The sequence below is a fragment of the Castor canadensis genome, chromosome 4 (assembly GCF_047511655.1).
Source record: "Castor canadensis chromosome 4, mCasCan1.hap1v2, whole genome shotgun sequence".
Classification (NCBI taxonomy): domain Eukaryota; kingdom Metazoa; phylum Chordata; class Mammalia; order Rodentia; family Castoridae; genus Castor; species Castor canadensis.
Window position 1 is genome coordinate 32,643,203 of NC_133389.1, and position 26,367 is coordinate 32,669,569.

The window sequence follows — 26,367 nt, forward strand, 5'->3', positions numbered from 1 at the left end:
CACTCTCTCTAAAATGTTTGGGCAATTTAATTTCCTGCTAAAATACAGGTAACAAAAAAGGATTCTGTCAGGAAATAGAGACAGACAAAAATAGTAGTTCTAATTATAGGTGGAAGGAAACTATAGATAGGGAAAGAAAATGGTAGAGGGAAGTAGAAAATATGGTTTAAGGTTTAATACTGAGAGGCAGGTATTGTGGCTCACATATATTGACTGTAGAGACAAAGAAGGGAGAGAAAAGCAGAATTCTGAACAGAATGGGAAAGAGAATACTTGAATTCCAACAACAAAAAAATCAGTATAAACAAATGAATAAAAAATCAAAATAACCAAAACAAAACAACAATAAAAATAAACAAAAATAAAAAAAATCAGAATTTTTAGTTTCTCTCTCTCATGGTTATGTATATATTTCCCCTCAGTGTCTGAATCTTTCAAACCAGTGGATAGTAGCAAACTAGTTAGACTTGACTCTGGAATGGTGTCTATTGGTGTTCATTTTCCAGCATGGAAGTGGGGGAGGATTGGAGATCTGAATACAATCTCCAATGAAGGCTTCTGGAGTCTGGGTCCTCAACTCCCCAGTCCAATTCGATTCCCTCTAAACTTGCAGCACCTATTTTTCCCAAATCTATTTTTCATGTCTGCACTGGTATCACTCCTTCCTGGATCACAAACTGCTGTGCTCTGCAAAGGTGCATAATCCCACAATTTATTGGATGGAGCTGTAGCTATTCCACTTGCCCAGCTGGATCTGCTGGTTCTATTTCTTGTCTTGGTAGGGTTTGTACTTAGGTGAGTTTGTTGCTTGCTGTTGCTTACTCATTTCTCTGCCAGACTGCATTCCTTACATCTGATGCACTGAGTCTGCACTTTCAGGTCCACAAGAGGGTCTCTACAATGGGGCTTCTGCCTCTGAGGTGGAATCTGTGCACCAAGTGCTCCTTGGGGCTGTTGGGTTTGTGGTGGAGTCTGTGCACAAGGCACACTATGCCAGGACTTCTGGGTCTTGGCCTGTAGAATCCTGCTTAACGCGGTTGTCTGAGGCTTTGTTTATTCTTTGAAGTTATGTGGGGAATTAGGTATGAGAATTGCTGTTCAGTAAGGTGTGAGAAAGAATGCTGGATAATGTCATTTTGTCATGATTGCTCTCCTCAAAATATTCTTGATATGTTAGTGAAAGAAGAAGCACATGATCATATGTCTGATTATACTTAGGTGAATTTTTAAATTAAAAACTAGTGTACTTTATCCATTTTAAGTTTCGTTGCCTGAGTTTTCAGTGTAATTTGCAAGAAAACATTGCTAGAGCCAATATCATAAAACACTTCCTTGTGTTTTATTGTAGGAATTTTATAGGTTTTGCTACTATGTTTAGGTGTTTGATCTATTTTGAGTTAATTTTCATATGCCATGTAAGATGAGTGTAGCATTATTATTTTGTTTTGGATATTCAGTTGTCCAGAATCATTTGTCCTTTTCCTATTGACTCTTCTGGACACCATTTTTAAAAATCATTTCAGCATGTATTCCATGGATGATTTCTAGACTCCCCATGCTGTACAATTTATCTTTGTATATGTTTTAATGCAGTTGTCACACTTCACCATTATTGAAGCTTTGCAATAAATTTTGAAGTTGAGAGATGTGAGACTACGAACTTTTCACTATTTTTAAAAATTGTTTAGTTTATTTTTTCTCTCTTAAAATTCCATATGATATTTTGGATGAACATTTTTTTTCAATTTCTGCAAATAAATCAGTATAACTTAGGGATTAAATTGAATCAATAGATTACTTTGGGTAGTATGAACATTTTTTTTTTCATTTTTCTTTTATTATTCATATGTGCATACAAGGCTTGGTTTATTTCTCCCCCCTGCCCCCACCCCCTCCCTTACCACCCACTCCACCCCCTCCCGCTCCCCCCCTCAATACCCAGCAGAAACTATTTTGCCCTTATCTCTAATTTTGTTGTAGAGAGAGTATAAGCAATAATAGGAAGGAACAAGGGGTTTTGCTGGTTGAGATAAGGATAGCTATACAGGGCATTGACTCACATTGATTTCCTGTGCGTGGGTGTTACCTTCTAGGTTAATTCTTTTTAATCTAACCTTTTCTCTAGTTCCTGGTCCCCTTTTCCTATTGGCCTCAGTTGCTTTAAGGTATCTGCTTTAGTTTCTCTGCATTAAGGGCAACAAATGCTAGCTAGTTTTTTAGGTGTCTTACCTATCCTCACCCCTCCCTTGTGTGCTCTCGCTTTTATCATGTGCTCATAGTCCAATCCCCTTGCTGTGTTTGCCCTTGATCTAATGTCCACATATGAGGGAGAACATACGATTTTTGGTCTTTTGAGCCAGGCTAACCTCACTCAGAATGATGTTCTCCAATTCCATCCATTTACCAGCGAATGATAACATTTCGTTCTTCTTCATGGCTGCATAAAATTCCATTGTGTATAGATACCACATTTTCTTAATCCATTCGTCAGTGCTGGGGCATCTTGGCTGTTTCCATAACTTGGCTATTGTGAATAGTGCCGCAATAAACATGGATGTGCAGGTGCCTCTGGAGTAACAGTCTTTTGGGTATATCCCCAAGAGTGGTATTGCTGGATCAAATGGTAGATCGATGTCCAGCTTTTTAAGTAGCCTCCAAATTTTTTTCCAGAGTGGTTGTACTAGTCTACATTCCCACCAACAGTGTAAGAGGGTTCCTTTTTCCCCGCATCCTCGCCAACACCTGTTGTTGCTGGTGTTGCTGATGATGGCTATTCTAACAGGGGTGAGGTGGAATCTTAGTGTGGTTTTAATTTGCATTTCCTTTATTGCTAGAGATGGTGAGCATTTTTTCATGTGTTTTCTGGCCATTTGAATTTCTTCTTTTGAGAAAGTTCTGTTTAGTTCACATGCCCATTTCTTTATTGGTTCATTAGTTTTGGGAGAATTTAGCTTTTTAAGTTCCCTGTATATTCTGGTTATCAGTCCTTTGTCTGATGTATAATTGGCAAATATTTTCTCCCACTCTATGGGTGTTCTCTTCAGTTTAGAGACCATTTCTTTTGATGAACAGAAGCTTTTTAGTTTTATGAGGTCCCATTTATCTATGCTATCTCTTAGTTTCTGTGCTGCTGGGGTTTCATTGAGAAAGTTCTTACCTATACCTACTAACTCCAGAGTATTTCCTACTCTTTCTTGTATCAACTTAAGAGTTTGGGGTCTGATATTAAGATCCTTGATCCATTTTGAGTTAATCTTGGTATAGGGTGATATACATGGATCTAGTTTCAGTTTTTTGCAGACTGCTAACCAGTTTTCCCAGCACTTTTTGTTGAAGAGGCTGCTATTTCTCCATCGTATATTTTTAGCTCCTTTGTCAAAGATAAGTTGCTTATAGTTGTGTGGCTTCATATCTGAATCCTCTATTCCATTCCACTGGTCTTCATGTCTGTTTTTGTGCCAGTACCATGCTGTTTTTATTATTATTGCTTTGTAATATAGTTTGAAGTCAGGTATTGTGATACCTCCAGCATTGTTCTTTTGACTGAGTATTGCCTTGGCTATTCGTGGCCTCTTGTGTTTCCATATAAATTTAACAGTAGATTTTTCAATCTCTTTGATGAATGTCATTGGAATTTTGATGGGAATTGCATTAAACATGTAGATTACTTTGGGGAGTATCGACATTTTTACTATGTTGATTCTACCAATCCATGAGCATGGGAGATCTCTCCACTTTCTATAGTCTTCCTCAATCTCTTTCTTCAGAAGTGTATAGTTTTCCTTGTAGAGGTCTTTCACATCTTTTGTTAGGTTTACACCTAGGTATTTGATTTTTTTTGAGGCTATTGTAAATGGAATTGTTTTCATACATTCTTTTTCCGTTTGCTCATTGTTAGTGTATAGAAATGCTAATGATTTTTCTATGTTGATTTTATATCCTGCTACCTTGCTATAGCTATTGATGATGTCTAGAAGCTTCTGAGTAGAGTTTTTTGGGTCTTTAAGGTATAGGATCATGTCGTCTGCAAATAGGGATATTTTGACAGTTTCTTTACCTATTTGTATTCCTTTTATTCCTTCTTCTTGCCTAATTGCTCTGGCTAGGAATTCCAGTACTATGTTGAATAGGAGTGGAGATAGTGGGCATCCTTGTCTGGTTCCTGATTTTAGAGGGAATGGTTTTAATTTTTCTCCGTTAAGTATAATGCTGGCTGTAGGTTTGTCATATATAGCTTTTATAATGTTGAGGAACTTTCCTTCTATTCCTAGTTTTCTTAGAGCTTTTATCATGAAATGATGTTGGATCTTATCAAAGGCTTTTTCTGCATCTATTGAGATGATCAAGTGGTTTTTGTCTTTGCTTCTGTTAATGTGGTTTATTACATTTATTGATTTTCGTATGTTGAACCACCCCTGCATCCCTGGGATGAAGCCTACCTGGTCGTGGTGAATAATCTTTTTGATGTGTTGCTGAATTCGATTTGCCATTATTTTGTTGAGGATTTTTGCATCAATGTTCATTAAGGAGATTGGCCTATAGTTCTCCTTTTTGGAGGTGTCTTTGCCTGGTTTTGGGATAAGTGTAATACTGGCTTCATAAAATGTGTTTGGCAGTTTTCCTTCCCTTTCTATTTCATGGAACAGTTTAAGGAGGGTTGGTATCAGTTCTTCTTTAAAGGTCTGATAGAATTCAGCAGAGAATCCATCAGGTCCTGGACTTTTCCTTTTGGGGAGACTCTTGATTGCTGCTTCAATTTCATTTTGTGTTATAGGTCTATTCAGGTGATTAATTTCCTCTTGGTTCAGTTTTGGATGATCATATGTATCTAGAAATCTGTCCATTTCTTTTAGATTTTCAAATTTATTTGAATATAGGTTCTCAAAGTAGTCTCTGATGATTTCCTGGACTTCCATGGTGTTTGTTGTTATCTCCCCTTTTGCATTCCTGATTCTACTAATTTGGGTTTTTTCTCTCCTTATTTTAGTCAGGTTTGCCAGGGGTCTATCGATCTTGTTTATTTTTTCAAAGAACCAACTTTTTGTTTCATTAATTCTTTGTATGGTTTTTTTGGTTTCTATTTCGTTGATTTCAGCTCTTATTTTTATTATTTCTCTCCTTCTATTTGTTTTGGGATTTGCTTGTTCTTGTTTTTCTAGGAGTTTGAGATGTATCATTAGGTCATTGATTTGGGATCTTTCAATCTTTTTAATATATGCACTCATGGCTATAAACTTTCCTCTCAAGACTGCCTTAGCTGTGTCCCATAGGTTCCGGTAGGTTGTGTTTTCATTTTCATTGACTTCTAGGAACTTTTTAATTTCCTCTTTTATTGCATCGATGATCCATTCTTCATTAAGTAATGAGTTATTTAGTTTCCAGCTGTTTGCATGTTTTTTGTCTTTACTTTTGTTGTTGAGTTCTACTTTTACTGCATTGTGGTCAGATAGTATGCATGGTATTATTTCTACTTTCTTATATTTGCTGAGGCTTGCTTTGTGCCCTAGGATATGATCTATTTTGGAGAAGGTTCCATGGGCTGCTGAGAAGAATGTATATTGTGTAGAGGTTGGATGAAATGTTCTGTAGACATCTACTAGGTCCACTTGATCTATTGCATATTTTAGATCTTGGATTTCTTTATTGAGTTTTTGTTTGGATGACCTATCTATTGATGATAATGGAGTGTTAAAGTCTCCCACAACCACTGTGTTGGCGTTTATATATGCTTTTAGGTCTTTCAGGGTATGTTTGATGAAATTGGGTGCGTTGACATTGGGTGCGTACAGATTGATGATTATTATTTCCTTTTGGTCTATTTCCCCTTTTATTAGTATGGAATGTCCTTCTTTATCTCGTTTGATCAATGTAGGTTTGAAGTCTACTTTGTCAGAGATAAGTATTGCTACTCCTGCTTGTTTTCGGGGGCCATTGGCTTGGTAAATCTTCTTCCAGCCTTTCATCCTGAGCATATGCTTATTTCTGTCAGTGAGATGAGTCTCCTGTAAGCAACAAATTGTTGGATCTTCTTTTTTAATCCATTTTGTCAAACGGTGTCTTTTGATGGGTGAATTAAGTCCATTAACATTAAGTGTTAGTACTGATAGGTATGTGGTGATTCCTGCCATTTAGTTATCTTAGTTGTTTAAAGGTTTGATTGTGTGTACCTAACTTGATGTTACTCTCTACTGTCTTGCTTTTTCTTATCCTGTGGTTTGGTGCTGCCTGCCTTTTCATGGTTAAGTTGGGTGTCACTTTCTGTGTGCAGGATCCCTTGCAGAATCTTTTGTAATGGTGGCTTTGTGGTCACATATTGTTTTAGTTTCTGCTTATCATGGAAGACTTTTATTGCTCCATCTATTTTGAATGATAGCTTTGCTGGGTAGAGTATCCTGGGGTTGAAGTTATTTTCATTCAGTGCCCGGAAGATCTCACCCCACGCTCTTCTTGCTTTTAATGTTTCTGTTGAGAAGTCTGCTGTGATTTTGATGGGTTTACCTTTGTATGTTACTTGTTTTTTCTCTCTTGCAGCCTTCAATATTCTTTCCTTAGTTTCTGAACTTGTTGTTTTAATGATGATATGTCGTGGAGTAGTTCTATTTTGATCTGGTCTGTTTGGTGTCCTGGAGGCCTCTTGCATTTGTATGGGAATATCTTTCTCTAGATTTGGGAAATTTTCCGTTATTATTTTGTTGAATATATTACGCATTCCCTTCGCTTGCACCTCTTCTCCTTCTTCGATGCCCATGATTCTCAAGTTTGGTCTTTTGATGGAGTCAGTGAGTTCTTGCATTTTCTTTTCACAGGTCTTGAGTTGTTTAATTAGTAGTTCTTCAGTTTTTCCTTTAATTACCATTTCATCTTCAAGTTCTGAGATTCTGTCTTCTGTTTGTTCTATTCTGCTGGATTGGCCTTCCGTTTTGTTTTGCAGTTCTGTTTCGTTCTTTTTTCTGAGGTTTTCCATATCCTGGCTGTTTTCTTCTTTATTGTTGTCTATTTTTGTCCTGAGTTCATTTATCCATTTATTCATTGTGTTCTCTCTTTCACTTTGGTGTTTATACAGTGCTTCTATGGTTTCCTTTATTTCTTCTTTTGCTTTTTCAAATTCTCTATTTTTATTGTCTTGGAATTTCTTGAGTGTCTCCTGTACATTTTGGTTGACCCTATCCAGTATCATCTCTATAAAATTCTCATTGAGTACTTGTAGTATGTCTTCTTTTAAATTATTCTTGTAGGCTTCATTGGGTCCTTTGGCATAGTTTATCTTCATTTTGTTGGAGTCTGGCTCTGAGTTTCTGTTCTCTTCATTCCCCTCTGGTTCCTGTACTAATTTTTTGCTGTGGGGAAACTGGTTTCCTTGTTTTTTCTGTCTTCCTGTCATTGTCCTTGGTGTTGTTACTGTCCCTGTACTGTGTGTAATTAAGTATTTTCTAGCTTGTAATAATAACAATGGTAATATTGAGAATGGAAGAGTGAGCTGAGATGGAAAGCAAGAAGTTAAAGAAAAGGGGAAAACAAATATACAGACAAGAGGGAGAAAGCAGAACAAGGTATCAGACAAGAGAGTTTCAAAGGTATAAACAGGGAGTGTTAGTGTACTAATCGACAGTAAGCTGAACAGACAATAGAGAGACAGAGAGAGGATTGAAAATCAAAGATAAAAAAAAATAAAAAATAAGTATATGAAAGTAATATCTATTTATAAAAATGAATTAAAATAAAATGGAAAATAGAAAATTAAAAAAAACAAAAAAACCCAAAAATCCAAAAAACTTCCAAGTTTATATGCAATGCAATTTCAGTCTTAATAATTTGGATGTCCGTCTCAATCTCCAGTCCTGGAGTTGGTGCCTCAGATGTTGTTCTGTAGTTGTCTCATCAAAGGGGATGCATAAAGTAGAACAAAACTACACTCACACACACACAGAAGAAAAAAAAAAAAGCCCCACCAAGTGTCCCCAGTTCAAATGCAATACAGTTTCAGTAAGTTTTTCGGCTTGCAGGTGTAATTCGGTTGTTCTCTCATCAAAGGTAGGGAGAAAAAGAAAAAAAAAGCGTCTGGAGGCAGTTCTGAGAGTGGTATCTGCAACTGTGGCTTGCCTGCCTGCTGCTCTCAGCCTGTAGCTGGCGGCGTTATTTATGCAGATCTCTGGGGTGAGCTTAGCACTCACCTGGTCCCACAGGCTTTGTTTGCTCAGAGTTCTCCTGTGCGGGGGAGGGGGGCCTCTGCTACAGGCTTTTCCCTTTCCAAGCACTGGGAAAGGCGACACTGCCCCGCGTTGTCAGGCCTGCGTGTTTATTTACAGTTCACGTGGGAAGTGGGTCTTCCCTCCTCTCACAAGCGTCCCGCTCCTGGTTGCTGGGCGCGCCCCGCTCCCGCCAGAGCCTCTCCGGCCCGCCCGGCTCGTTTATTTACAGTCCCGGGAAGGATTCCCTTCCCCCAATCTTCAGCGCTCAGGGCGCCCCACCCTCTTTCCAGCGTGTCTTAACTGTTCTTATTGCTTAGTACTCAGTTTCTCTTTTTTTCCCGGGTGGAGGTCAGTCTGTCCAGGGGGCTATGCTGCTCTGGCCCAGGCTTGTCTGTGGGGGAACCGCGGTACCGCGAAGCTCACCTGGTCCGCGTCTTCCCAAGCCGTATGGGCGCCGGCCACTGGCGGCCCGGGGGCCTCCTCGGTTCTCCGTTTAACGTGAAGTGGAGATTCTCTGCACCGGCTGGAGGTGTGGAGGAGTCAAAGTTATGCCTTTTCTCGGTGATTATGCCTGCAAAGTGTGTCTCCAGCGTCTCTCCAAGATTTCACTATAGGAGGGTCGCTTTCTGCTTCCTACCTCTAGCCGCCATCTTGGAATTTGCCAGTATGAACATTTTAACAATATTAAATTTAAAACCCACAAACAGGTATCAGTTTTGCATTTACATACATGTGTACATATTTTTTTGAAACTATTCCAGGAATCGGGGAAGGAGGGATAAAGGAGGTGGTAGAAGGGTTGAATTCAAGTATGCTATATTTGACACATTGTAAGAACCTTTGTAAATGCCACAATGTACCCCCACCCACCACAACAATAAAGGAAAAAAAAGTTAAAAAAAATCCATTAATACAAAATGTCTTTCCATTTATTGCCTTACTTAATTTCTCTGTATCATTTATAGCCTTCAATGTATACGTCTTCACATCATTGATTAAATATATTCACAAGTATTTGATTTTGATTTTTTTATTCATTTATTCACATGTGCATACATTGTTTGGATCATTTCTCCACGCCCCCCAACCCCGCCCTGCCTCAGTAACAGGCAGGTCCTGTTCTGCCCTTATCACTGATTTTGTTGAAGAATAGACGTAAGCATAATAAGGAAGACAAAGCATTTTGCTAGTTGAGTTAAGGATAGCTATACAGAGATTCCTACTATTGCTTTTGTGTACCCATGTGTTACGACCCATATTGATTCAGCTCTAACTGTTCTTTACATTAGTTCCTGATCCCTTGCTCATGATAACCTGTCCTTTTAAGGTTTCTGTATTAGTTCCTCTGGAGTGAGGACATCAAATGCTTTCATGTTTTGGGTTTTCTACCTATTCCTATATCTCCCCTATGTGCTCTCCCCTTGTCTTGTGACTGAAGTCCAAACACATTGCTGCATTTGCCATAGATCTAAAGTCCGCATATGAGGGAGAACATATGATTTTTGATAATGTAAGTGGAACTGATGTATGACTTTCCTTTTTCAGTTTGTTCATTGTTAGCTACAGAAACACAGCTATTTTTTTATCCTGCTACTTAGCTGAATTCATTTACTTATGTGTATGTGTGTGTCATGTTTGTGCCTGTGTAATCTTTAATATTTTCTATATGTAAGATCATACATCTGTGAACAGAGATTATTTATTCTTCTTTTTAGTTTGAAGTCATCTAGCTATTTTGTCTACCTAATTGTTCTGGCCAGGATTACAAGTACTGTGTTAAATGAAAGTGGTAAAACCAGGCACCCTTTGTTTTACTACTGATTTTCTAGGAAAAAGCATTCACACTTTTAGCATTATGAAATTAGGGTACTTTTGTGTGTGTGCATAGTTAGGAAATAATTGATATACCTGTTTCATGGATTGTTCTCAAGGGTACCTGAGATCATGAAATAATCTTGATGAAGGAAAAAATGTACCTGATTTCACTTTCAGGAGAATCTCCTTTTCCTATAGTTCCCTGGGTTACATTCTCCCCAAGTATGTATTTGGCATGAATAACATGTGAGTCTTCTACTTAGAAATTTGCTTAGAAGTTCTTATTTGTTCTGAAACCTAAAAATTCATTGTGGCTTCTCATATTTAAATGAAACTTGTCTTGTGTTTTGCAGAAGATGCTTATAAGACCCAGGTTAGGATTGACAATGAGCCAGCTTATTTGGACATCTTGGACACTGCTGGTCAGGTAAGCAATTGACTTAAATCTCTCTCTGATTCCTGGGAAGATTTTATGCTCTAATCTTTAAACACTTATCAAAAAATAGATGAGTTTAACTCTTCAAACCAAAGGACAAATTTACAATAGAAATCAGGAATTAAAAACAATTGGCATGAAGATATGACTCATTACTTATTACCTACCAAAATATGTAACATTCTTTCAATATTATAAATAAAAAGTGTATATGTAAGTGTTGCATTGCCAATGAAATTATAAAATTAAGAAAATAGTTTTTTTAAGATGTACATAAAAGAGTATACTAGACCCTAATATTATATGATTTTTCACAGCACTATAGATGAATAAACAAGGTCTGTTTATCAAATATGTTCATAGTAGTAAGGCAATGGAAACATTTTAATAGAATATATGCAATAAATGAGAATTAGCATAATGTAATACATTAGTTTACATACCTATAGGGAAGGTGGAGGAAGAATAATTTATATGATATAAAAATTATGATGGAAATAAAACTTTAATCAATAATTATAAGTAAACTATGAGGAAAGGTATCATAGCTACAACATGACAAAAACTTCATTGTTTTAAGAGGATGGATGCTTCATTTAGCTTCATACTTTTCAAATAATATTGTTAAAATAGGAATTCAAGTATTAAATGCCAGACATATGCCATATAACAAAAGTGAGCACTAGGAAAGGAAGAATTGAATAAAATTTTAATGCAACAGAAGACATAAAGAATAAAAGAAACAAGAAACAAAATTAAAAGAAATGATAATATATACACATAAATATAGATATTTAAGGAACCATAAAAATGGAAATGGCATAGATGGTATTGGCAATGTCATATTAAATAAAATAATTAAACTAGCCTACATGTGGTTTAAAAGAGTCATAAAAGTACAGAAATGTGTCACATTAAAGAATGAAAGAGAGCTCAGTGATCAAACACTTGATGGCATTTATAACACCCTGTGTTTGTTCCGAGCTCCACATACAAAAAAATAATAATGAAGCAAACAATTGATAAAAAGCAACCAAATGTAAGGTAGGCATACTTGTAATAATACATTCAAAATACATTTTATTCAAAAAGTATAATTAAGCTGTAAAAGTGCTGGTTTATAATAAAAATTATCAAAAGTATTTTAAAATTCTAATTCATAATATTAAAAGCAAGTAGAGTGAAATATAAAACAAAATTACGTATCCAAACCTTGCATTCATGGAAAGTATTAATGTAACTGTGTTAATAAGTATTGTATACATTGGTAGGGGATTTGAAAATGCATTGACTTAAATAGAATGTTGTAATTCATGCAAGAGTAGACATTTTCACATACACATGTTGTTTAAATTCTTTGATTTTCCGCCTAATTGCAAAGAATGTAGCCTGGTGGAAAATGATTATTTGATTGATTTAGGATTTACTTTGAGGCTTATATATGATAATTTTTTTAAATGTTTAAGTTTGTGGGGAAAATGGTAGAAATTGAGAAAGGGGAATGATAAAATCTAGATATCAATTATACTTGTAATGATTACTTTTATATAAATTCTGATTAAATATAGACAATTATTAATAATTGAAAATCTAGGTCACAGATACATAGGACTTCATTATACTATTTTTCTTTCTACTTACAGAATTAAAACAATTAGGCACTAAGCCATAGCTCCAGAATTGAGTGCTTGCTTAGCATGTGCCAGCATTAAAAAAACTATATGTTTTGTTTTTTCATCTATTTTATGTAACTACTTAAAAATAACTATAGCAATTCCAATCTAGGTCACCAGTAATAGAAATTTATATAAATTATATGAAAACTACATGAAATGTATGTATAAGAAATTCATTTGTTTCCAAGGACATTTATACAATGAATTTATGAGGGAAAACTGTTGAAGCCATTGGGGAGATTTAGAATAGAAAATTTTCTTAAATTATTTGAAAGAGCTGTCTTATCTAAGGCAAAGTACACTTGTTTTTCGGGGGAATTGTAGTCCTAATTGGGAAAAAATTGAGTAGGTTAAATTTCAATCAACATAACAAGGCTTTTTATAATTTCTGAAATCCTCAAAGCAAAAAAAGATTACTTTGAGAGATAGCAAAGTTGCATTACTGAAAATACTTAAATTACAATTTTGCTTTTATAGAAAGTGTTTAAGCTTAAGGGGAAAAGGGTAGAAATTGGGAAAGGGGAGAGATACAATCTAGATGTCAAATACACTTGTAATGATTAATTTTATATAAAATTCTGATTAAATAATTAATCAGAATTTATTAATAGTTGAAAATCAAGATGCATAGGACTCCACTATATTATTTTTCTTTCTAGTTAAAGAATTAAATAATAGTACCAACATCAAATAAGGAGGCATTATTAAAAATATTTTGTTGAATATTCATTCAGTCTACAATATATGTGGACTTATCTGGTCCCAACTGTGTTGCTCATCCAGTGTATTTCTTCTCCCTAGTGATAATAGGCTTAATCATGTCATCACTGAAACCAATGAAATGTAGGAAGATGAGACAACCTGATAAGTTTAGGTCAAGGTCAGTAGAGGTTTTAAGGGTGTTTCTGCTATTCCTCAAGAGAACAAGCTGCAGGTACCTCTTGGTCTCCAGGAAGTAAGGAGACATGTGAAGCAGACTTCAAACCATCCCAAAGAATGGAGCAAAGCTGAATTTACCCAAGCCTGAAACAGATCTGTTCTACTGCCACACAGACTTCCTAACTAGAAAAGTCATGAACAAAAGTGGCTTTAAGACCCTAAGCTTGAAGAGGTTCATCAGAAAAAGTCATTGTGGGAATACATAATCAATATAGCATATTAATAGAGCAATTTTTAGTTTAGTATGGTTGGAGATGGAGAATATTACCTATCTGTGGGCAATGTGGTGAGTGATTAGAGAAAAATCTGAGAATCTACATTCTGGTAAATACTAAGAGACTTGCAAACACACAAACAAAAGATAAAGCTATTAAATTTGTATACCATTAAATATTTTTCAAAGCAAGTATCAACTGTAGCCAAACATAGTCAGGAGTACATAAGGCTAAGCAGATGGTGATATGTTGGCATACAAACTATTATTAATCCTTCACAGGCAGGAGGTGGTCTATGTGGTTGATTGAACAGAAGTTAGGTCCCTGTAGGGAACAGGAAAGAAATACCGAAATATTTTTAATAATGGCACCTTATTTGATTTTGGTGCTATTATTTTTTAAAATATATTAATTTTTCAGTAAACCTAGGTAGTAGGTAGAAAACTTATAATTAATGTCACCACCTAGAATTTGAGCATCATATTATATAAACAAGTTACTATCCTCTCAGAGGCAATATTGAATACCAAGTCTCAACTGGTTTTATGTTTGTGCTTGTAGAGAAGATACCTTTTCCTTAGTCATTAAAAGGCTTGTGGCTAACACAAATATAACAAAAGATAGATTTAAAAAAAAATCATAATATATTTATTTAACCAAGGTTTTATGTACCATAGGGGCTTCATAGAATGAAAAACGATACCAAATGTCCAGGGAAGAAAACGTTGTTTTTTGTTTTGTTTTGTTTTGTTTTTTACTTTGGCTTGGTGATGAATAGATAGCACTGCTGAGGATAGTTGGAAAGGGTGTATGACCTAATAGAATAAACTGAAGTGAATTTAGATAGGTTTGTTTGTTCAGATTATTTCTGGTCTCTTTGAGCCATATTCTTTATTTCTGGGAATAGGACAGGATACCTATTACACGAAGGTCTTCAAAAGAGAGGTAGGGAGAGAAGGTCAGAGAGACTTTCTGCTTTTATGGTTTTTCTCAAGGTAGTATATTTGAGAATAATACGTCCTGCAATAGATCATGCTACATATATAGAATATCTGTGTATAGCACATAGAACTTACATACATAGTGCCACAATAAGGCCATGAAGGAAAATTTGGACATTACCAAATCTCAAATTAGAAGTTCTTTTTCCTAGGGCTTCGGTTGTTTTTCAATGCTTAATTCTCCCACAAAATGTTTGGCATCTTCCACTTCTCAGGAATTCTTTTTCTGAAGCAAACAACCTTTGGAAAGCTGTAATTGTTAGAAGGCATTCTGTAGCAATGAGCTGAAGATTTCCTCTGTTTAGTTCCTATTAGTCCTTGACCAATCCCTTGAAAAAATTATGTCTCTTATTTTATAAATGGAAAATTCAAGGATCATAAAGGTTAAGTGAATTGTCTAAGGCAGTACAGCAAGCTCTAAGGCCATCTGTAACTAGAAGCCACTCACTTTCCCATTCAAGCTCTTATCTATTTCACTTCTCTGACAAAATCCCTTGGATTATACCAAAAACTGGCATAGATCAAAAAAATGTATAATAACATAAAATTGACTATTTGCATTTTAAATGCTTAAGGTTTAAAACAGTAGTGGAAATAAATAAAAAATTGTAGCAAACTATGATAAAGACTCTGGTTTAGGTATACAAAATTTGCTAATAGTTTATATTAGATCCCTAAAATTCCCAAATCAAAAGTAGGAGAGTTGCATGTTTTTAAATGAAATTCTAATAAAATATGAATATTAAATTTAATTTAATTTTAAAGTTATTGGATCACACTCATCCCTATTAGAAATAATAAAAGTCATTCTTCAAATATCCCAGATACCTTTTTTATACATGCTATTATATCCAGTCATTGAAACTTCCTAGATTTAAGTATTGCCTCACATTTGGCTACTGCCTGGATTATGTCATTCTGGAACAATGGGAAGCAAAGTTCTTGTTATTTGGTTTATTCCCTAACCAACTCTGCAGCCAAAGCATGTCCCTTAGACAATCTGAACACAATTCACTCATCTGTTACATGAAAAATTTAGAATTAATCTCTGAGTTACTGCTAGCCTGATTTGTATGTCATTTTTCTATGAAAACTTTAATTGCTTGTTAGCCTCAAACTTTACCTTTTTCATGTTTATGACTTATTTTTAGAGACTTTAGGACATGCCTCTTTCTTCAGGAATCATCTCATTCCACAAATGGTTGTGGATATTTTAGGGCCGTAAGAATCAAAGTTTGTACTAGTATTGTTCCAAATTTGAGATAATCAAAAAGTCTTGTTAGAGCAATATTTAACACAGCTTCTCACTGATGGTATCCTGGTGTCAATAGACATGCCCCCAATTTTTCCTTCAACTTTTATTGCACTTTGATAGTTTTGATTTCTTGATACATGCTAATTTACTGAGTCAATCCAAGAAAAGTTACATTTGAATTGAAAAGTATGAGAAGGTGGGTTTTAAGAACATTTTCAATCTTCAATTTGCCAAGAATTTTCTTCATTTATTTGCTTTGTCAAATAAAGATAAGAAAGGATAGGGGTTTTTACTCTCCTCTGTTTTCCACTCCTATGTACTTTCCTTAGTATTGCCTATGCAACAGTAGACTTTATATACAGGTCTGCTATAACTGTAAACTTCTCTTGCATATTTCATATACTTCTTAAATCATGTGATTTAGGCATCATCTAATCCCTATGGGAGTAAGACACATTTTAAGAAACTCTTCTAAATCTAGAAATAAGTCTTTATCTGCATGACTTGCCATACAATTAAAGCTACACATTCATAAGGAAAAGGTAAAAGACAATTTAAAAGACCTTTAAGTATACAGCCAAATATTTAAGTGGAAACATATTATAAGTATTGCTGTTATGAAAATCAACAAAGAACACCTAACTCTAAATACGAGAAGATGGAGTATGTTCACAACCAAGCTCACATTCTTTTTTTTTTCGGTGCTGGGGACCGAACTCAGGGCCTTACACTAGCCAGGCAAGTGCTCTTCCACTGAGCTAAATCCCCAACCCTCCAAGCTCACATTCTTTTGTCATAGCCTTTAATTTTGGGAAAATGGGGCAATGCCACAGTGATCCATTGCATTGAATATGAGAAGCTTGAAAAAAATTCACTATTAGTATTTCTGCAAACAGGATGGCCAAAAATTCTGAGTGTCCAAGGAGATTCCTGGTTGCTACCTTTGTGCAATTAATGCTAGTTTATTCTATTTGTAATACTGCCTTTCTCTCAAAAATGTTCCAGTTTAGAGATAACTTATATAGTCATCCAAACTGCAAGCAAACAACTAGCCCTCCTCTTATAGTAAGAACTCTAAAATATGGTCATAATACTACCTGTTATTGAAATATTTAAATGGAGAAAATAAACAACTATAATGAACAAGACCAGAAACCAGAAATAAGCAAAAATTATTTTTAGTAGTCAAAAATCCTTAAAATAAAGCTCATATGTTGTGTATGAACTCTTCCACAACAAAGAAGAAGATAGAGTTTATAAATTTTACTTTATTTCATATCTGAGTCACATATAATATGCTGGTTATGTATGTTTTTCAGTTTATGATTTTTAGAACCCCAAATTTTAAAGTAAGTTTATGGAAGCAAATATTTTAGAGTAAAATAGTCTAACAACTTATTATCTAGTAATAAGAGAAAATTATCTTAAAATATAAGATGAAACACAAAAATATTTTAGGAGCTGGGGATGTAGCTCAGTGGCAGAGCCCTAGGTTCAGTTGCCTGCATTCCTCCTCCACCACACATAAACATAGGCTTGTAAATCTGGGACAATATGCTATAAAGACAAACATTTCTACAGGTAGATGCAATAATGATATTCATAAATAACACTATTAAACTGTCAAGAAATTATATTTATTTGGATTTTCTGCTAAAGAGTAAAATTTGAATTTTAAAAGTACTGACAAGTGTGTTTTAAAGATAAATATTTGTTTTGATTCTAAAGGAAAGTTAGCTACAGCCTTAATGTAAGAAATTTATGAACCTGTCCAATAACATTGAAGGAAACAAGCTGCATAAGCCAATGACAGTGTCCTTAGTGTGTTCGAGAGTCAGCTATGCTGGATTATGTCTATACAGATCTTTGTGTATCTAACATTCTTCACATGATTAATTGAATAACAATAAGTCTGCAGTGTTACTGAATTGTTGCGTATTGATACAAAAGTAACATATAAATTGACTGAAATTCTTGGCCTTGAGAACTTACACTTTTATTCTTGCACATGTTAAGTATTTAGACTCAAACTGAAGAAAGAAATGTCAACTTTCATTACCATATTTTAATCCTATTATCTCTTTAGTTTTCTCTCATAATGAATTTCATTATCAAACCCTACTTTAAGCATCTAATTACTCAACAATGGATATGCTGAACATATATATTTATTTACCATGCATACTTTTTAACTGAAACTTGGCAATTTTCAAAGACTAAACTTGCCAAATTAAAAAAAAAAACATGATTTGTACTTGGCATAAAAATACAAAGTAAAATTACAACCTAGATTCTTTAAAACCTACTTTGGATAGAAATAGTTGAAAAATAGAATGTCATTCAATGACCTCATCATTCTTTTCTCATATTTCCTGGTTGCCATTAATTCAAAGCATTTAGTTTAGTATTTTGTCTTTGGTGGGCAATGCCAGAGTTTTCCATTCTATAATTATTACTGGGCCACCGTGAAAATATAACTTTCATTAATAATAGCCCTTAACAGAAACTTACAATGTACAAATGTTTTGATTTCATATTCATGTAAATGATTATAATTACAAATTTTAAATTTTGAAGGTATTTTAGAGGTTACATATTATAGTTTTCTTAGTTTATACATAAAGGCACTGGGGCTCAGAAGAAGTAAGTGCCTTATCCAAGGCTTCAAAATGCCATAGCCAAAGTCATCCTAGCATGATGTCTAAGAGTCATTACTGAAATGCTATACTGATATGGCTATATTATATCATTGAAATGCTATCTTTATGAAAATAAATAGAACTGGGCTATCTGTGGTTGGTAATGCTTGCTATCTGTGCATTACTTTTTAGCACTATCAGTGATATAACTAAAAGAGATTTAGTTGGAAACCAGTACAGGATATTAGAAAGAACAATGGATCAAAACTCAGAACAGTAACTTATGGAAGAATCTGAAAGAAAAAAAAAAAAAAAAAGAATGCTATCAGCACTGTGCAAGGTTACCAGTATCATTTTGATCATTTTGGTCACCCTTCATAATATCTCACACAAAGGACTTTACATTCCCTAATTCTATAAATTGGAAATATTTTTGTAGTTTTTCTATGATATACATTGTATATTGATGAATTGGGAAAGCATTTAGCTAGATCAGCTAAATGAATGACAATGTTACATTGTATTTCACATCAATATGGATGATTAAATTAATAAAAACAATACACTTGGCCCAAAACATTTACTGTAACCCCAGTAGTTAGTGTAGGAAAGGGCATAGTTAAGAGTGAGTGTATAATGAAAGTGAATGAAACACATAAGTCATATGGCCTACTTTTTCCTCATATCTGATATTAATAGGATATATAGCATTAGACAAAATACTTATAGTCTCTGTGATGTACTTTCTCTTCATATTCAAATATAGAGTTTGATTTAAATTTTATTTAAAATATTTTGTGTTCTACTATTCTATCATTCTCAACACTAGTTTATTCATTTAATGGTGAATTATTTTGTATTGGGCACTAATTATATTCTCTGAAAAGTGCTAGTAGTTGTGACAGGTTCATACAAGTTTGAAAATGCTGCTAGACACAAGTGGTCATGCCTGTAATCTTAGCTACTCAGGAATCAGAGTTTAGGAGGATCATGATTTGAAGCCATGCCAGGAAAATAGTTTATAGAACCATATCTTGAAAATACACAACACAAAATAAGGATGGCAGAGTGGCTCAAGTGGTATAGAGTACCTGCATAACAAGTGTGAGGTTCTGAGTTCAAATCCCAGTACTGCCAAAAACAAAAAATGCTTCCTGCCTTCAAGAAATTTGTGAATTTTTAGTAGAGACAAGATGTACTTACTAGCTAGTGCCATTAACTACAAAATGAGTAGAAAGTGACATTAATACTTTGTAAATGTAGTCCTCAAAATTAAGTTTTGAGAATGAAGATAATGTATTTTTGCTCTGGCAAAATGATAACCAGGAAAAGATAAATCAGGATGGCTTCTCCCAACAAATTGTTCATATCACTAAATAAGTATATTTATGCATACAACTTCCAATATCTAAATATATTCAAAGAAAAACATGAAGATAATAATGCTTATCATTATAGACATTCTAAGAAAAGGATGTTTTGATGACAAAACCAAAGATTTTACAAAAATAATACTTTTAATTTGTCTTTTTACTTTCTTTATAAGTTAAGCAATGTTAAAATTTTTCTCTGCTCTTTTTAGGGTAATCTATATATATGGCAAAAGGCAGTTGCTGTGTGTTTCAAGAATTGTGTGTATATGGAAAACTTCAAGGGGTCAAGAAGGGTCCAAAGGAAAGGCAATGGGAAACTTGGCTCCAGAGACTAATTCAAGGCTTAATGAAGAAACTTGGAGCCTCTTTCTAGATAATATTTCTGCATTTTACAATCTATTCAGTAGGTTTGGAAAACATATAGAGCTATAGTTTTGATATGATTTGAGTACACCCCCAAATTTTCATGAGCTACAATCTTGGCCCACAGTGTGGTGATACTAAGGGGTGGAACCTTTACAAAAGTGGGGCCTTGTAGGAGGTATTAGGTCTTGGTGCACTGACCTCAGAAGGTATAAATGCTTGTCTAGCAGAGCAAGGTAGTTCTTTTGAGAGAGAGTTATAAAAGCATCAGAACTGGCCCCTACATAGTCTTTGTTTTCTTTTCTAGTCATATGATCTCTCCTTTTTCTGCACTCTTCCACCATTATGCCATCTGACATGCTGTAATATAAAGAAGGCCCTCCCTGAAGTCAGCAGATGTTAGTACCATGTTCTTAGACCTCAAAAACTGTGAGCTACTTTTTTATAAATAAAGTACAGAGATACAGGTATTTTATTATAGCACAGAAATGGACTAAAACATATGTTAATGGGAAAGGGGGGGGGCTTGTTCAGCCATAGACTCATGAATTTGACTGGAGTCATTCACAGACCATGAGTTAGGCAGAAAGATGGCAATTGAAAGTCACATGGAAAATAAAACCAAAGTCCTTACATTTGTCAAAAGCTGAAATAATAGCAAATTTAGTTTAAAGATCTAACTCTTATTTCTGATTTTAGAATTGAGTAATTAGTTAAGCAGAAGAGACTGGCTTTATAGGAAGAGAAGAATTGAAGAACACAGAAATAAAGAGTGTAGCATGGACAAGACATTTCAAAGTTATTTTCCTTATAGGTTTAAAAAATAAAAGGGAGACGTCCTCACCATGCTATGTCAGGTAAACGAGGCCTCTTTAGATTGGTGGTTGTGACAGTGTTTGCTTTTGTGTTTGAGAGCTGGCCCATTTGGGAGCTTAGTGGCATTATGTGGTCTTACCTGCTGGAACTCAGTGTAGGAGTGCAGTTCAAACAAAAGCTTCTCATAGCTTTGTCAACATCTTACCTTTTTTGTGGCTAATATATCAAAACTTGAATAAGTCAATTAGTTTTCTTTATAAGATTAAAATGTCCTTTAAGTAAAGATATATACCTTCTTTTGTGGCACTGCTCATGCCTGCTCTCATGTTAGACACGCTGTTGGTATCTCTTAATTATGTAGCTTTTTAAATTAGTTGTGGAAAAAAAATTTATATACCCATGATTTTGGGGGGACAGTGGGTCAAAACACCCGGTGAACTGATTTTCTATTAAATCTATTCTTATTCCTAAGAATCTTTAAAGACCCTGAAAATGGGTGTGGTGCCTTTCATTTTAAATTCAGAAACATGGAGTTTGGGGAACCAAACTTCTCTGTTAGAAATCGGTTCTGCAATTAAGGCAGCAGAGCTCCTGAAATGCTCTCACTTAAGGAGCTTGTGTTATTTGTTGGACCAACTACCGATAAATAGTGTGCTGGTTTGGACTTCAATGAGCAACTGGAGACAAACTGTGACCAAAAGACTTGAAAAATATATTGCCCTAGAGCAGTTAAATGTCTTCAAAGTAAGCAAGAAACATCTAATCAACAGAATTTTATGAGGAGCCTCTTAATATAAGATTATCCTGGAGCCTGCTAATTTAGTTGTATACTAGTATCCCCTGAATTCTGAATTCTTTTTAATGCAAATTAAAATGAAAAGGAACATCTCATTCAGAGACTATTCTCAGTAGCAGGGGGTCTATGTTACAGTAACAGGAATTAAATAAGGAGTCCATCTCTAAGCCAACAGGTATCTTGGTATCACTAAGACATTAAAAGGCAAATTTTCCCTGCCAGGCTCTTAAGCCAAAAGTTTTGTACTCTGCTTTCTACTTTGAAGCAAAGCTGTTTGACTCTAAACTTTATAATACTTCTGAGAGTGGCTCTGGAAGTTATCTGGACTCTTCATTTATTATCCAAAACCACTATTCTCTCATTCTAAATCAATTCAAGCTTCAAATGAAAGTTAAAATATCTAATGGCAATTCAAAATGCATTTTTATCAGTAATATTTTAATGGATCCATAAACTGAGCACTTTAAAGGAGGAAAATAGTTTTAAAACCACTTTAAATGGATTTCCCTTCCTTATTATTGTTTTTCCCCCTTCTATAATACAGGAAATCCACATTTACAATAAAGTACAAAGTGCTATTACTTTTCCTTGCAGATATCCAGCTTTGACTTCAAAATCAAGTTGATGTTCTGGGAAGTCCAAAGTGCTTCCTGGTAGAAGGACTGACTACTTTAGATAGGTTTCATATGTAAGTATGGTGGAGATCTGCTTTTATAGCTAACAGTGCTTCACTCTCTTATTCTCACATCTGAAGTTTCCAAGAAATGATGCTGAGATGACGGAGGTGTGGTTCAAGTAGTGGAGCCTTGCCTAGCAATTGCAAGGCCCTGAATTTGACCCAATACCTCCAAAACATACACACAAAGGAAATGATGCTGAGTTATAGAGCAAGAAAAGAAATAGGCAAGGTATAGGTGACATGGTTGTTTTATCTAAAATAAAATTTAAAAATAACCCTATAATGAGCTAAGTCAAGCCAAACCTCATTTCATGAATCTATAAGAAGTAAACAGGACCAATATAATTCCAGGAACTCTAGTGACAGTGCTATGTAAAATGTATACCATTTCTCCCCTCTGATGGAATACCCTTTAGGGAAGCTCTTCTATTAATTGAAGTCAAAAAGCCAGGTGACTACACTATTAGTGGTTGTGCAGCTTAAAGAAAAAGTATTGTTTCTTGCACTTTGAACTCTAGTAATATCATAGAAACTATAGAAATACTTTGGTGGGCTATGTTTATAAAATTTAACCAGAAGACCAAGTCATTCATAAGTGTCATAATCTTCATACTAGATCAATGGGGAAATGCCACAATAGTTCTCTTGACTTGGTCTTAGGGGCTATAACTACTCTTATCTTGATCTTATACTCTAGTAATAGATAAGAGAAATGCGTAGTTTAAATTGTCAGCTAGCAGAAGGTAGTTTTAGAATTAGCTTGGCTGAATAGGTCTTAGTAAGAATAGTCTTGATAAGAGCTTACAGGATGATTGTAACCATAATATGCAGGCAGCATTCTATTGTTGAACCTTAGTTGGTATGACCTGCAAAAAGTTGGCCAGCCTTACAACTCAATCATTTCCAAACCTTGACATCTGATGACAACTTTAATAATATTTCTAATGAGGAACTGATTAAACATTGTGAGAAGAAAAAATAATGAAGAATTTGAGTGAAGTTCTTGAATTGTTTTACAGTGTAGAATTGTGGTAAATGCTAAATATAGACAGCATACATATTTATGATTTTCCATTTGTTATCCTTTTATGTATGAACTCTATAAACCACAATGAACTTTAAAATAAAATCCCCCATGTTATACTCTCTGTTCATCCCATGAATAACATAGTCTGAAATATGGAAAAGTTAGAAGCATAATTAATAAACAAAAAGAGCACACAAAACTTTAAACATTAGAGAAACATCACAAGAGAATTGAATGATTAAAACTATGCAATTAAATGAGGTGTTGAAAAGCATGTTTAGTAATAGAAAGATTTTCCTCTATATGATGGGAAAGATGAGAAGAACCCCTCTATGACAAGCAAACGTCAGTCAACATATTCACTGGTAATATCAAGCTGTATATTTATTGTACTATTTGTATCAGCCTGTTAAGAAAGTTACACTTGTAATCATAGTCCCTCTGGAGACAGATATCAGGAGGTTGGGGTTCACGGTCAGCCTGGACAAATAGTTCTGGAGACCTCATCTCCATAATTACCGGAGCAAAGTGGACTACAGGTGTGGCTCAAATGGTAGCTAGCCTACTTTGCAATGATAAATCCTTGAGTTCAAACCACAGTCCCACCATAAAAAATGTATAAAAGAAAGTATTTCTATCTTATTAATATTACAGAGCTGGTACCAAACTTCAGCATGGACTCATAATCATGTGTGAGTACAACATAGAAATTGACAATAACTCAAAGAATTTGCCCAAAATCTTAATTTTACATGTTTTGTAGGAGTTTTTCCTATGCAACCATGTTGATGAAGTTAGGTAATACAGACATATGTGATGGTTCTTAAGTTTCCTTGGAGATGATTCTGAGAATAGCAGATGTTTGTGAAGATTCTGTGTCCTGGAAAATCTACCACAAAAGACAGAAGCATGGAGAGGGCTTGAGACATTCCAATTAACCTCTAGAAATAATCATTCTTGTTTGTATTGATGTAATTTAGTTTTGAAAAAATCCCTTCTTTTACTTCATTAACTGTTTGGTAGTGTGTATCTCATTCATCTTTCTTTAGAACTTTAACTAAATTTAATTTGATGAAGAGTTAGCAGCTGATGGCTTCATCAATGGCTCTACCTGTGTGCCAATTTCCCTAGTCATCATACCAGAATTTTTTCAAATTTAGGAATAAGATAAATGATTCAGTTATTTCTCATAAGCTGTAATGTCCTTGCCAGGCTGTCGATTCCCTTTGGAACAATAAAACCCTAAGCAATGCTTCACAGTGCAAGTAAATTATGAACTTTTATTAATGTAGCAGTGTCATCATATGAATTAGTCTAAATGGAGTGCAGTGACCTAAATCTGACAAATGACTGGTCCCCTCAGCCTATTAGGATAATAATAGTATTGTAGCTCAGATCTTCAATTCTGATTGCTTTAAGATAGAATGAACATAGAAATTCCAGAAAACAGACTGGTGCATGAAAATTCTGTATAAGCCTTTTCTGTCATTTTAAAGCTGGTGTCTGACCCAAGAAGAAAACTGTAACTATTTTAACTGTAGAATTTAAGAGTAATGATGTTATATATGTCAGATGTGTCATTATTATATATTTTATCCTAGAAATCAGAAAAATGGTTTTACATTTTTTAAAGGCTTATAAAAAGTATTTTTATTGTGACTTTTAGCAGTACTGGTGTTTGAACTCAGGGCCTCATGCTTGCTAGGCAGTCACTCTACTGCTTGAGCCACAACACTAGTCATTTTTGTGCTTATTTTTTAAAAAGACAATTTTAATAATGACAAAATTCCTGTAGGTTTGACTCTAGAACTTTTTTTAAAAAATCAAACACCAGGCACCAGTGGCTCACACCTGTATTCCTAGCTACTCAGAAAGCAGGAGGATCAAGAGGATCACAATTTGAAGCCAGCCTGGGCAAATAGTTCATGAGATCCTATCTCACAAAACCCTTCACAAAAATAGGGCTGGTGGAGTGACTCAGGATGAAGGCCCTGAGTTCAAACCCTAGTACTGCAAAAACAAACAAACAAACAAACAAAACCAAAAAGCCCAAACTTGTATTTTGTAAACATTAAAAATAACTAATTTAACCAGAAAATTCTTATTACAAGCCTATGCTAGTTTCACATGAAGGTTGATATAAGAACTTTTTTGATCAAGGCAGAAATGGACACAGTTCTTGGAGCTGGGTCTCCTACAAAATATGTGAAAAAGTCAACAGTAAATGAGTAACTGCAACTATACAGCAGGAACTTGGCCTAATAGGAGGTTGAAGGTCATCAGAGGCATTGAGTCAAAATATCTGCCTGAGTTTGTGAGGCAAACAATAGAAAAAATAAGTATTATTCCAAAAATGGAAAATGCCATGTGGATATGTTTGTGGCAGAGGAGAAGATGGGAAGTTTGCAAATTCAGAGGTGCTCAATACTGCTTAGACATATGGGGGACCATGTGCCAAACAGGGACAACCAGGCCACTCTAACCATTGAGTCCAGCTAATCATTTTGAATTTTATTCCAGGAAGAATGAGATACTACTGACACAGAGTTTAAAAAAAGTGAGATATTTTTAAATGCTTACCTGGAATACTGTAGAGAAAGAACTATAAGGAAACAGTAACGGTAGAAAAATCACTAAGAGTCTTTACAGAATTCCAGACAAAGGATGAAGGATGGAGAGAAGTAGCACTCTCCAGAATCACTGCAGTAGCAGAAAAAAGATTTAGAAAGGTGGTCCAGAGTTACAAATGGTAATATTGAATGGTCTTGTCATGGTCTGACCTTTTAGTATTTTTCATGATCAAATTATATATTGTATCAGGTAAGAACATTATGTTGGAAAAAGCCTTTATCCCAGTTTCATGAAAAGCACTCCTTTTTTATTCAGGTGCCATTACTATGGGTTATATTATTATCATGGCTAATTTTTTATGTGGCTGATACTTCTTTACTAATCAAAACTGGTACATTCTTATTCTAGCACCAGGAGCCATCTTAATGGGCATTTCTTGTTTCTGAATGCATATGTAGGAACCAGAAGACTAAATAAATACATTGCCTCAAAATTTTCTCTGTATGTCATAGCATAGCAAATCAAGATCCTCTGACCTATATGGAAAAATAGATGGGAATGCTGGGATGCTGTTGCA

At 34.8% G+C, this 26,367-nt stretch overlaps 1 protein-coding gene across 1 annotated transcript in view; it reads left to right on the plus strand.

The window, feature by feature from the left end:
* The window catches only part of Rit2 (Ras like without CAAX 2), a 364,390-nt gene that overhangs the window by 112,488 nt on the left and 225,535 nt on the right, over positions 1-26,367 (plus strand). Inside the window, exon 3 of the mRNA XM_074069907.1 lies at positions 10,358-10,431. Within this exon, the coding sequence (XP_073926008.1) occupies positions 10,358-10,431 (74 nt within the window). The remainder of the gene's footprint in view (positions 1-10,357; positions 10,432-26,367) is intronic.